Source organism: Charadrius vociferus, unplaced genomic scaffold, assembly GCF_000708025.1.
Source record: "Charadrius vociferus isolate BGI_N301 unplaced genomic scaffold, ASM70802v2 scaffold134, whole genome shotgun sequence".
In the NCBI taxonomy this organism is placed as follows: Eukaryota; Metazoa; Chordata; class Aves; order Charadriiformes; family Charadriidae; genus Charadrius; species Charadrius vociferus.
The window spans coordinates 5,788,889-5,803,162 of NW_009648333.1; the positions used below are offsets into that span (position 1 = coordinate 5,788,889).

The 14,274-nt window shown below is 37.8% G+C and overlaps 1 protein-coding gene across 1 annotated transcript in view; it reads right to left on the reverse strand.

The window, feature by feature from the left end:
- The window catches only part of AASDH (aminoadipate-semialdehyde dehydrogenase), a 17,406-nt gene extending 4,217 nt beyond the window's left edge, over nt 1-13,189 (reverse strand). The window contains 11 exon segments of the mRNA XM_009884988.1: nt 750-1,587; nt 2,903-3,021; nt 3,530-3,669; nt 3,671-3,696; nt 4,228-4,400; nt 4,852-4,958; nt 7,483-7,724; nt 8,805-8,997; nt 9,815-10,155; nt 10,808-10,928; nt 12,936-13,189. Of these exon segments, the coding sequence (XP_009883290.1) occupies nt 750-1,587; nt 2,903-3,021; nt 3,530-3,669; nt 3,671-3,696; nt 4,228-4,400; nt 4,852-4,958; nt 7,483-7,724; nt 8,805-8,997; nt 9,815-10,155; nt 10,808-10,928; nt 12,936-13,165 (2,530 nt within the window). The 5' untranslated portion in view covers nt 13,166-13,189.
- Nucleotides 13,190-14,274: the final 1,085 nt, after the last annotated feature.

The following is a 14,274-nucleotide window of genomic DNA, read 5'->3' on the forward strand; positions in this document are numbered from 1 at the left end:
TGCTGAAAGAATAAAGTCTGTACATTTTCTAATGAAAACTGAACTGTAGTTCTAGAAGGTCCTTCAGTTTTAATGAAACATTCCATTTTGTTATCAGAGTAAACAGTAATCAAAATACTAACAAAAAGATGGTAACATTAGCTTTGCATAAAAAACCCTCACCACCTGGACATCAGTGCTAACCAGTGATATACATGTATTAGCTAAAAAGATAACACTAAGATGAATAATGGCAACTCCATTGACAATGGATATGACAAAATCAAAAAACTATCCAAATACGTCCTTTACATTTCCAAAAAGAAGAGTCAAAGGAGATATTTAAACGCTGTGAAAAACAGTCTGAGGCACCAAGTAATAATTTCTACCTCTATCAAATTTTAAGGACATTTTAGGGCTGTATCACCTTTCCATACTTTTAAAATAGTTTAAAGGTCACAACTTAATCAACCACTAAAAAGAAACCATACCCATTGACTATTCCTTAATAAGGCGTTATTAATAATTTGGCATATAATAAACAACAAGTGTATATGTTACATAAGCTCCATCACTGGTTCTCATGAAACTTAAATTAGTTCTTCCTTCTGTTTCTGTATTACAATAATTAGTTTTGAAGCAGATATGGAAGTTTCCGGGTAAGTGTAGATGGAGGGCATTCAGAGGTAAGAAATAAGATTCTCTGTCATTCCCCTTGTAGTTAGCAGAAAAAAAAGAATTTAAAATGAAACCTGAAACAAAAGACGTACCAACAACAATGAAATTTCCACACTTAGATATGCAGGCAGAAGATTCAATACGATCTCCAAGGTTCTTCTCCCATTTTATTCCTCCTGAATCTAGATCAATCGCCTGCATTGCATGAGAGTGAGAACCAACATATACACATGCAGACACTTCTTCATCAGATGGTATTAGAACCAGTGGTGATGCATCAACACATTTTCTTGTATTTGACTTCCATCTTATGCGTAATGCCAACTGTGACGTTGTTACATCACTACATTCTGCATGGATTTGCTGTACAGAGCAACAGTCAGTTTTATTTGCCTTGTTCGTAATTGTTAAAATTCTGTTTTCCATTTCATACCCTTGAGCATGGCTTTTCATTATACTTGGAGTCACTAAATGCAGAAAGGATGGTTGCTGTAGCTGTTCCACTCCTGCCTGTACGGTATTACTGGGCTGCATAAAAGACTCGGTGAAATTCATAGAAAAAACATGATTTCCTCTGCTTAGCACAATAAATGAAATTAACCCTGAAGCAACCTTGAGACCTCTTTCAGATTTCAGTTTAATATATTTTCCATGGAGTTCTTCTCCACTGTTCCCACTTAATTTTCTTTTCACAGCATTATCATAATTCATTAATTGGTCTTCATCTGGAAACAGAATTTTAAGAATATGTCTATAAACCTCTTCAATTGAGCGGCTGAGAATAACTTCAAGGAGTCCAGGCACAGCTTTGCCTACTAGTATCTCAATTTCATCATAAAATCGTACAGCCTTTAAGGAATCTCCACCACTGTACAGAAATACTGCATCTTTAGAAATTCCAGTGGAATCACCTAGAAGACCCAGAACAGACTAGAGAAAAGAAGGAAAGAAGTAACAGTCAATGAGCGTTAACACCACGTCACACACACAAAAACTCAAGTTGGGTAGTATCTTCCTGAATACCCAGAAGTCCCACTAAAAATCAAGAACTGATGAAACCCACTAATCTGCAAAAAAATCACATAAAACATTTATCACTACCAACAGAGGTAGTGATGGAACAAGAGTTTGGGAGGAACAGGGGAACAGGGAGATACATACTAGTTCTGTCCTACAAAATGTTTTGCTCAATTCAAATTCTGCAGTCTAAGGAATTAAAGCAAATCTGTATTTTTATTAGCCGTTTTCAATCTCAATACCATTTATCAATGAAAACTTTGCAGATAAAACTGATGCCTTTTGATAAAATTTGTTTTATTAATAAAACTTATATAAACTGGTATGTTTTACTTCTGAATTATTTAAGTAACCTACTTATCTACCTGCTTTTGAAGCTATAAACCCTTCAATTCATGACAGATTTTGGATTTGGCATTGTTACTATAACAAACAGCAATTACTATGTCTCCTCTCCCTGTACTCCCTGCTTGTTAAGTCTGGGTGTGAAGTCCAAATCTTGTTTTGGAAGCCACCTTCCGCTGTCCATAACAAGTCTAGAGCACATCCCATCCCTTTGGGTTATCATTTCTAGAGCCACCAATATCAGCAAAAGGCAAATTATGTTACTAATTTTACTATATATCCTTGTTCAAGTCCTAGCCACAGCAAATCCCGCTTTCAGGTGAAACCTGGAAGTCTATCTTTGGAGAAAAAAAAAAAGTAATACTGTTTGGCATCACATTTCAGTACCTTGAAAAACAAGTCTTTAGCACAGAAATTTAGAAACAATACAGACAGTCCAAGAGATAATTATGCAACTGTGCCATCTATTTAAAAAAAGACTCTTCAATTCATAATTATCTTGAGAAATAAGAAACTCTACTAACACAGTAGCTATTTTGTACAAAGTTTCCATGTCCCAGTTCCTTGTTTCCCTTAGGGATACCTTCTTTGGCATGTGAAGCAGCATGCAAAAAGCTACTGTCAGGTTACGTCCTTGCTATGCTACCCGCTTACACCTCATAGCCTGCAGTTTTATCTGATAGAGAAATATAAATGACTCCCTCTTGGCCACTGCAGAGCAACTATATTTAAGTATTAACTGAACAGAAAGAGCTGTACCGCTTAAATCTATAGGCAGCTAGAATGTTCTGGTTGCATTAGTCATACTTCTTAAAACTGTTTAATTCCTGACACATGTATAATGATCCACTTGCAAAGATAAAAAGGCAGCTCAAAATACTACCTTCCATAAATACTGCAATCTTTCCCACAATTCCTCTGCGTCACTCAGCTTACTGTCACGCCTTCTGGAGTTTAGATGGTTCTGGTAAATCTTGTTCAGTTCAGATATATCAACTTTGCCTTTGTAGAAAATAAAGTATGATTTTTTTTTTCATTGCTTTTTTAGCATTGACACTTCCAAAACTTGCTCTGCCCAAACAGTAACTCTGTTCTTGTACACACTTCCTCATTCAAACTCAACTGCACGTGTATTTTTTTTAGCCAGTCAATCAACAACACTTAGCAGAACCCAATAAGGTTTTTGAAAATTTACCCTAGCCTCCCCACATAATTCCCACCTCATCTTTCCACAGCCGGAGTCATGGTTCTGTTGCAGACCGCAACAGCAATGATGGAGGAAATAAATGTGCAGTGTTAACACTAAATTGATTTTACCAAATTGATCTGACTCTTGAATGAAACACTATCAAGAAAACATAATACACGGTCCTCATTTCCTACTAGGAGTTAGTTATCTAACCTACATATTTAAAAAGCATGCATCAAATACTGGGTTTTGGTAAATTATGAAAAAAAGGAATAGAGACCATTAAAATAAGTGGCAAGGGTAGTTAATAGTTTCATTTACCATGTGATGTTAAAGGCAAAGCTTTAATCACTACAAGCTCATCAGGGACTGCATGAGCTGGTAGACATTTCTGAAGTTCTTTAAGTGTTTCTCCCTCTTCCAAATCATCTTTGGGTACAACAAACAGGATTATTTTTTCCTACTACCTGACACAGATCTTCAGCAGCCTGTAATTAAAAAACATTAGTCTTGCTTTGACATGCAGTTCATCAATAGATTAAAAGGAGTAAAACCCACAATTTAAAACTACACATTTAAAATTTGTATTTGTTTCACATTCCTACAAACCATCCTATGAAATACATTCTCTTGTAGCTAGTTGGTACTTCTTCACATAAAAATTAACTCAGACATATATGCATAATTTGCCTAAATGCCACGAATGAGATATAATCCATGAGTGTGACATTCAGTCTTGTAGAACAATCACTATAAAAGCATTGCAGTATTTTTCAGGTGTTTATACAGTTCTCAATTCTGCTGGAAGAAACCATAAATTGAAACAGATTTCCAAGAACTCAGAACCAAACTCCTCCCTAAATTATGTGACTACGTTTTTGATAATACACCCTCCCAATTTCTTTAAGACTCCTAAAAGTCATCTGAAGATTAGAAAATATCCATTTCTGATGATAAAGATGTGTTCCTTATCCTGCTCTTTTATACTGACACACTCTATTCACTAGATGGTGTATTACCTGCTGCAAACATTCAATGTTAAAACGTTTGCCGTGACGTTTAATCTGATTGTCCTTCCGACCCAAGAAGAACAACTTTGCATTCTGCACTCTTACAAAATCCCCTGTTTCTCTCATTGTGTCCAGGGGTACTGTCATTTCATCATCAAGAAAGCAGATTCGTTCTTCACCACCTACAAAAGAAAAGATTCACGTCTCATATATTACATGGCTAATTGTAAATTAAAATTAGAAAGAGTATTTTATCAAATTCTCCTAAACTCTAAAAAGCATTGTAAGAAGTACTAAAAGATTATCAATGTCTAAACTTCTGCAATGTACAAACTGGGCTACACAGTTAATTCTGTTAATACACAGAAAGTACTTCAACTGAGAATGTCAAAATGCAAGCAGGAAAAAAAGTCAATATAACAAAAGCACAGTCTGCAGATAAAATTACGGTAATTTCCTGTTCATCATTGCAACAACCTAAAATACCATCAGAAGGTTCCCAGCCCAATGGAAACTTAAAATGCTGCATTAATTTGTACATCAGAGGCAGATGCCAAGTAAAATAATCAACGTATTATTAAAACTCAATCAATCAAGAAAAGTATCTTAGAAGAATAAGAAATATAAAATAACCTATAAATATTTGTCCCTCGCCTTCTAGAACTGCAAAACCGTTGGTATCTCTGACCTCAACTTTTGTTCCCAGGAGCGGTGATCCCAAAGGTATAGGGAAATCAGTTCTAAATGTAATAAAGAGAGAAACAGTAAAATTATTTACCTTCTGAACACAAAAAACCTGTTCCAGAAATGAGTTAGTATACAGTCTTTTAAAGGATTAGTTTTAGAGCAAAAGTAGATGCTTGGGGCTTCTTTCTACAAATGTTTTTTACAAAAACATCTTAATTTGTTCAAAATTAAAAACCTCATCAGTGTGCACGGGTTTCACTATTATATAGCAAAAAGCACAGAATTATAGAAAATAAGGCTTGAGTGGACCCTGAAATACACTGAGAGTTTCAGCCAGTTTTTAAGTCCTGCACATTGAAACTTCCATCAAGTCAACCAATTTAAACACATGTAACTGCTTTCCAATTCCTTCTTTCCCTGTCCTACCTAGTTTGAGCTTTTATTCTATTTTACTACTGATGCTGTAGCAACAAGTACAGTAGACTCTCTCAGAAAAGACTGAAATAAAAGAAACTGTAATTTCAGTGTCATGTATCTACTACAGATGTCTTCTGTTGAGCTGCAGAGCAACTCCTTCCTCTCCCTTCATTCTCTAGCCTCTCAGTGGGAGTAAAGAATAATGTATTTTCTTCAGTAAAGCAAAATTTTAAAAGTGAAGTAACTTTAAATAACTTTGGTAATTTATGAAGTTAGGCATGGGTTCCAGTTCCATTTCCATCATAAAATATCACATTTTAATCTAACAGTTCTTGTTCAACCCCTGTTATTTAGACTGTTGAAACTTCTCCTTTTCTCTGATCAGTCAATGAATTCTTTATCTCGAGTTGACCAAAAAGCAGACAGACTTCTGCCAAGTAAGAATCTTCTCCTCCTTTTCCTTCCTCTGGTCAGCTTCAAAATGTAATTACTTGACAAACAGGTATGAGAAAGCATCCCAGATACTCATTTAACATCACCAAACAAACCCCAAGATTCCTATGTATCACAGAACAGCAACTCTGCCAGTTTTTATCATTCAGCTAGCAAAAATAAAAGCCCACTATACTCCAAGTGTCCTACCAATACTAAGAATGAAGAAGACATAAAAGGGTCTGACCTGGTTTTGCTGTATCTGGGGCTGCTTTCTGCAAAGGAACCCTAATTCCCTTTGCAATGAGGCTTACAGGGAACAGGATCTGAGGCGAAGGGTGGGAGACAACAGTCAGAAACTATTAAAAATTCAATCATTCTAACTGCACATCAGTTAGGACTGAAGAACAACACATTATCTCTGGAGCACAGAAACTTTTGGGGAAAAAAAAAAGTTTCTCGAGGACAAGGTAATGTTTGAACTCAGAGAAACCAGAATGAAGATGAGTTTTGCATAAGAACTGAGTAATACTTTCTGACCATCCACCATGTTCATTCTTCAAGAGTACCAGGTTAATATATTGCATCATTTGTCCAAAACATCGCATTTCACAGGACATGTCTAACTCAAGTCAAATGTATAATTATCATGTCAGGGAATAATCACACATTTCAAAGAGCAAATGAAACACTGAACTAACTGGAAGTACCTTTCATGACCTTTACACTCCTGCAACTCTCTTTATAAACTACAATGAACAAAAAAACAGTCAGTAACTAAGTGAAAGTGGCAGAGTTCTAAATGATGAAAAGAAAGAACCTCTGGAACTACAAGTAAAATTACTGTGAGACCTTGGGTGAGCCACTTTGGACAAATTTCTGTCATCCATACCAGTCGAGTAATATCAGTGGGATCACTTGCTGAATAGTATATTATGCAAGAGCAGAAAAAACCCACTACCTAGACTCCACTCACACAATTCCTTGTCGAGTTTTAAAAACTCTAGGGAACAGCACAGTAGCAGTAAGAAATACACATATATCTACTTTACATTTGAAAGTAATCTTTGAGTATTTTTGGTTAAAAGAAGTAAATCTCAGAATTAACATTCTAAACTTGATAGAGCTAAGCTATGAGTATATCTTTGTTCTGAGGCTATGATTGAGAGTTACAGGGCTCCATTTCTTTACTCTCACTGACAGCTGTGTTAGCTTTCTTCCCTGTGAACATGCAAGATCTCACTGGAAAAGCCTCATGATGAGCAATACTATGGCTAACTGAATTTACTAGCAAATTGGGTAGGAGCCATTTGCCTGCAGAAGTGTGACACATTCAATAGTGCCACGTAGGCAGACAGCACACCTCGACTAGGTTGGTCCAGATTCAGCATATAGAATCACAGGCTGGAATGAGGAAGAGGTCTAGATACAGACATGACTAAAACAGTGGCCATCACAACACATTATGTGAAACAACAGGTCTACAAGTACACAGAATTTCAGCCTGCAATTCTGTTGTTCAAGAATCACTCATCAACAGCTTTTACTTGACGGGGGCTGTATTAGAGAGAATGGATTAGTTTCTTTCTACATAAAAATCAAATGTAACTTGTACCAGCATAAACACTCATGAGGACTCAGTAGCCCTGGAAACAAGAGACCAAGGTTCTATTTCTAGTGATTTTCATCATTTACACGCCATGCCACGAAAACAGGGAATTCTCTTACCTAAAATCAGCGCCAAAAACCTCTTCAGGAATCTTGTAGCAAGTGGCCCAGCTTGACACTTCAGTAATACCATACAGATTAAAAATAATTGTTTTGTTCTCCTTGTGCTTCCAACTTTTCAAGAGCTTCAGTGCGGGAAATGCTTCACCACCGAGGGCTAAGACGCGAAGCGAAGTATTTGCAGACAACACTGTTGATTTAATAATGTGAGCTCCAAACCTTCTGAGAAGTGTTGGTGTTGCCTGTATGATATACATTAAAAATAAAACCAAACATGCATAAACCTCTTCCTGCTTTATCATATCCACTGCATAGCTATATTGTGGATATACTTTGGATGTACTTAACAATCTATGTATAGTAGATGGCATCAACCATCAGATACAAATATAGATCATTGTGGTGTTTTGTGAGATTTTGTCTCTTATGTGAAGCCTTAATGAGTATTATCAGCACCTATCTATATTCTGCTGAGTTTCTTCTTCACTTAGATGTGTTATGGGTTCCCTGTTGTGTCTCCTATTACCTAAAGTGTGTGCACATTAGTCCTTACGTTAATTACTTTGAAACAGAAAGCAGCAAGGACAGTGTTCTCTCGATGTTACTGTCTGAGCTTTTTACCCTTCATTCCAGCATGTTACAGCTAAACTATAACCTATACATCTGATTAACTTGCATATGGAACATTTAAAGACCTTTACATAACACTAAAAACTCCTATGATGACAGATTCTGGGTTGTTCCCGATTTGTGCAAATATAACAGTTTACAAAGATTAGTTTTCTGAAAGCTTTCACATCCCACTCTAAAATGAACTGGGGTAAAAGAAAAGACAAAAAAAGAAAAAAAAGAAAAAAAAGAAACAAGACAGCTTCCTTAAATATAATTACTTCTATAAAACTATTGGTGATGTAGAATCCTTTCACTGAAGGGAAAAACAGCAAATAATTTCAACAGATACACTTAACTCTCATTCTTGACTACTTTTTCTAGTAAGACTAATGGAAAATGTACGGAATTACTTCTTACCTGGTTACTTTCTTCTAGTAACAGGTTAAGACCATCACTTTTCAACTGATTGTTTTAACCAGTGAATTATAACAAAGAAAACGGGGGGTGGGGGGATGGGGGGGTGGGCTTCGAGGCTTGAGGCTTCGATCAAATGGTAATTTTCTACAGCAAAAAGGACAGCATGAGCTATGCTTTCAAGGAAGAGCGCTCCTGCTCCATTATCATTAGCATCTAGACTGACGAAAAAGTAGTGCACATTAGCAAAGGTGAGAAGCAAGACACTGAAGACCCTTATCTTAGGTGTTGCCTACCTGCAACACTGTCACATGGTGATGGTGAAACAGAGCAGCAGACAGCTCCGCAGGCATCATTTTAATAGCGTTCGGTACTACAAGGATAGAGGCTCCACTTGTCAGAGCAATGAACAATTCAACCACAGATGGGTCAAATGTTAGAGGAGAAGCCAGGAATACCACATCATCCTCTGTGATCTCAAATATGGTTCTAAAATAAGAAAGCTAGGAATTACAAATCTGATGCTTGTTGATAAAAACAAAAAAACCCCAAACTGTAAGAGCAGCATGAAATGTGTTTCAGCAAAGCTAAGGACCTAAGAGCTGCTCTGAATATATAGGCATATACAGGCCAGACAATTTGAGCAAGAGCTTCTCCATCAAGACTGCAACTATTCATTGAACTAATGAGGTCCTTTAAAAAAATATCCACCATGTTACCCTGCAGTACAGCATACTGAAGGGCATACTTCAACTAATAGGGGAATAGAAAGAGTAAAAAAAAAAAGAGTGAAGAGAGAAGAAGAAAAAAAAAGAAGAAGAGAAGAGAGAAGAAGAGGTGGTATTTTTCATAATAGGGTTTTTTTAGAAAGTATTAAATGAAACAGAAAGAAACCCAGTTAGCCAAAAAGGAATTAGGACGTAAAAACTACAGAACAAACTAAATATAACCGTGAATGAATAATTAACTTTGTTATCTATTTCTTCTAAGCCACAAGCCAGAATACAATACTTAACAGCAACAGCAAATTATTTGAAGTACACGTCTCAAAAAATTCAGATAAAGCATGATTTAAACTTTAAAAATAACATTTAGAGAAACAAAATTTTATATGATACTATTTAGAAACAATAGAAACAAACACAACAAAATCTGAAAAGGCAGGGAAGGAGGAAGAAGTGAACCAGTGTTAGCAAAAACCCAATCTACACTCCTCTTAAGTATTAAAAAAAAAAAAAGAGAGAGAGAGTCCCTAAATGACAAATTTGTAAAAGCATTTAAAAGGAAAACTGGAAACCACACTCACTTAAGATGCTGAATATTTGGCACTATACATTTATGAGGCACTCTGACTATTTTGGGGATCCCTGTAGTTCCTGATGTATGCAAGACGTATGCTAAAGAGTATTTCTGGCCAACATCCATGTATCTTCCTTCTGATGTTTTCACTTTGGTTTGATCTGGGCAAACAGTATATCCCGGCTGCGAGATACCCACAGCTTTGAAAGGTTCATATTTACTTTTCACATCATCTACTTGTGAATTTAAATCAGCATTGCTCAAGCTCACTTGGAAGAGAGTTAAACCAATATGTTCTATTGTGGAAGAACTGTGGTAAAACCAACCAACATGGGACATCTGGAATTTCTGTAAGAGAAAATAAACAATTTAAACAGCAGAACTCAGGACACACTGTTATTGTTCTACGGTACGCAACGAAATATGAAGCAGCCTTTCATACAAATAAGCTGTGATTTTTCATCCCTCTACTTTTGGAGGACAGTTTTAAGCTCATGTATTTTTTCATATGTTAAGTATGAGTGAACACAGACTTTATAAACGAGATATAAACAATTCTCTGAGCAAATAATGAAAAGGAAGGGAAAACATACAAAAGAATTCTGCAGAAGACAAAGAACTCTGAATTATAACTGGACGGTCCAGTCTTGACTATTCCCACAAGATTTGGAAGGAGCTGGACAAAGGGAAACCAAAGAATTAAATGCAGGAGTTATTTTCAAGGTTTGCAAAGATTTCCAACTCTCAACCCTGACATATGGAGCTTGCCTGGACAGCACTGTCATAGGAAAGTCAGCTTTTTTTAAAAAAAAAAAAACGAGGGGAGAAGCACTTTGTACTTCTAATTTTGAAGATGTTCTTTTCTGAATGAGAAAAACAACCTTCTGACATGAAGAAACAAAACAACCCCACCCAAGCTTATTAAAACAGAATACAACCTGAATAGTTACACATTTATAAATTGTATCTTAATGCTTCCTGTAGAAGCCTGAACACTTACATTTATTTTATCATTCTCAACAAGAATATATTGAAGATTGCTTTTCTTCATGAAGTAAGCAGATAACATTGGCGGTGCATCTGGATCGATAGGCGAGTAGGCAGCTGGAACTTGAAGGATTCTAGCAAGAGAAAAACGTTTTAAATGTATTGAAAAAAAATTAAGAAAATCCTCTTGAATGTCACTAATGTTTCTTTTATACAGCAATTAGCTCCCAGAGCCAGAAAATGTAGTCATAACATGACTTTTAAAGATTTTGTTAGAAATAAAACAGGAACCAAATCATAGTCAGTGTTGCCTTTTGGTATTTTACAGCAAGGAGAAAGATTAAAGCTAGATGAAAATATTGAAAATTCTTCCTGGCCAAGCAGGTTGGTGATGACGAAGGTACCGCTGACATCAACAGCACCATGTTTTAAAAGCTTCTGCTATTGACTAGGAACAGAAATAAAAGCTTGTCATTTATACATATACAACACGTATAAACATATTTTAACAAAACACTGAAAGTCTGCATACTAAAAACACTTTCTTTTCTCATTGGTCTAAAGAACCCAGCATAAGAAAATCTGAGCATGTACTGGAATTTCTTCTTTAATAAACAAGCAGAGGAACAAGAAGTTCTGCTCATTCACTGCGCTTTTCATTGTAGCGCTTCCTCAACAGTTGTTCACTACAATCCCCCCCTCTAGCGGCTCCATTTGATAAAGACAAGCACTCGAATTTAACACCACAAAAGCCAAGATGAGTAAGTGGCGAATAAAATATGAATGGTTCCCCTAAATCTTCACATTTCTTCTAAGGCTGGTTCTCACGTACAATTAGTTATATTTCCTCTTTGTGCAAATGATTTATCACCACAGTAATGACGAGACCCAGACTTGAAAACGGTAGCATTCTGCACACTTCAACAGCCGCTGGAATCAGTAAGCACCTAAGCCTGCGCTGCATCATATATAGTAGTTAATTACTCAGCAACAATAACTGTAAGAATCAAAACACTCCAGTAGTTTCCAGTGACACAGCAAAACAAAACTGTGTTGCTGCTCAGGTCATTGGGATATATGCTAAATCAAGTTGGAAGGGACCTCAGGATGACAGAGACCAACCAGTGTTTCCTTGCAGGGCATTGTTTGGGACTTTATCCCATCAGGTCTTGGAAACCTGCAGGGATGGTGCCTGCACAACATCTCTGGGCAACTTGCTCCACTATTGGGGACTGTGGGAAAAGTGCTTCCTAATCAGTGAGAAAGTTCCTCAGCACTTCTGGGAGGTTTATGATTACAGCACTCGCTCACTTCACTAAGATCTTTATAGTCAACCGTGATACATCTTACACTGTTGTGTATTTTAGGTGCAGGGTGACAACAGGAAAACACCAAGACAGATGATTCCCCTAAGAAGCACCACTGCTGCTGTATACATCAGCTGGAAAAAATATGCTTGCGTCTCTGCGATTCTATACTACATCATAAATGCAATGGATATAAAAGATACATACATAAAGAATACAAACATTAGAATTCATCAGCAGATGTAGGACTTTTAAACATGCTGAATTAACATGAGTGTTGAGATCAGAAATATTTCAATTCCCCAGCCATTAAATAATCAATGTCCCTTTAGTGCTGCATTGCTCATTATGTTTTTTCTACAGTATTTGTAATGGAACTGCAACTGTATACTCAATTGGCTTAAAGCATGATATTTGTTTCCAGTGCTTTTTTTTTCGCTAGCAAGACAAGAATACATTAAAAAAACCTGCATACTCCTTTTTTTATATATACATTTATTCTGTTAGATCACCTCCATTTTTAAACAAGCACAACACAGATACTAGTAATTCCTTTTTTTAATTTCTATAAATATTTTTAATCATACACTTTTAAGAAAATGGATAGTTCCATACAGTTTAGATCAATGAACTTAAGATTCAAAAGAACTTTAGCGATGGCTTTTCAAAACATTGTAATACTGCCATCTTTTTTCTGAAAGAATGCAAGACTTCAATGCCTCTTGACTGTATTACTATGGTATTAAAGCATTTTTGTTATTAAAACTGAAATTCTGCTTTTATAGAGATGACCCTTAAAAAACCAACACAGATTGCACGTATTCAAACCATTACCCCAAGATCCAAGATGGTAAGTTTATTCCTGGATAGCAGTAAAGGCCTATTTCACATTTTCCCTGCTGATCACAGTGCTTTTGAAGGAAAGCTGTTAGTTCCGTGGCAAGCTTAACCACCGCCGCATACGTGTAGAAAGTTGGAGGTTTGTCGTTGCATTCATCATACCAAACTGCTTTTCTATCAGAGTACAGGCTAGCTGCCTGATTCACCAGTTCCTGAAGAGTCATCTCAGCTGCATATCTTCAGTTCCCCTGAAAGATTAACACACCAGACTGCATTGTCATCTCCTAACTTTTAATAGTCAAATTATCAAAGTACACAAAACACTACCAAGTAGGAAAAAAGATATTTGGCAGAAAAAGCATAACACTTCTATCGTTTACCGTGGGTCTCATCCTAAGGCCCAGGATACAGTAATTCACTAAGATTTCCTTACGCAGAAGTAGTTTAATCCTCACTATTACCCCTCTATTTTTAAAGCTGGTCACAACTGAATTAATAACTTCATTACCACAACTTAATTAATAATGATGAAATGCAAATCTTTCCTTTGCAAGCAGAAAGCCCAACGCGTCGACTGCCAAGGCTCGTAGGGTACTGCGCGTGCTGGTGCATGTCTCTGCCCGGTCGGGCCCTCCCATCACAGAATGGTCAGGGTTGGAAGAGACATTTGGAGATCATCTAGTCCAACCCCCCCGCCAGAGCAGGGGCACCTACAGCAGGTTGGACAGGAACGAATCCAGGCGCGTTTTGAACGTCTCCAGAGAAGGAAACTCCACAACCTCTCTGGGCAGCCTGTGCCAGTGCTCTGCCACCCTCAAAGTAAAGATTTTCCTCATGTTGAGACGGAATTTCCTGTGTGCCGGTTTGTGACCGAGTTCCAGTCACGCCCGTAGGGGCTGACCGAGCCGCGGACCGGAGGCCTCCGGGCTAAGGCCAGGGTCAGGCCTCCGCCACGGTGGCGGTCCCGAGCGCGGGCAGGCGGCTCCTCCGCACCCCCGCCACGCTCAAAGCCTCCCCCACACACGCCCCAAACGGCCTGGCGGGGGCTCAGGGCAACGGCGACGCCGCACAGATCCCCACCTGAAACTGCACCTCCCGGCGCCTTCCTTCGCTCCGCCGCCACCTAGCAACGGAAGATCAGCGCTCCTGATTGGTGGAACGGTGCTCGTCCTACCTGACTCAGCAGTAACACGACCTTTTATTGGTCGACGGCCAGTCGCGCGCTTTAGACATCATATGAGCTGCGCCGGGGTCGTCCGGTGGCCTGCGTGGGGCGGCGCCATTTTCTCCTGAGGGTGAGGGGAACGGTGAGCGAGGCGGAGCCCTCCCAGCC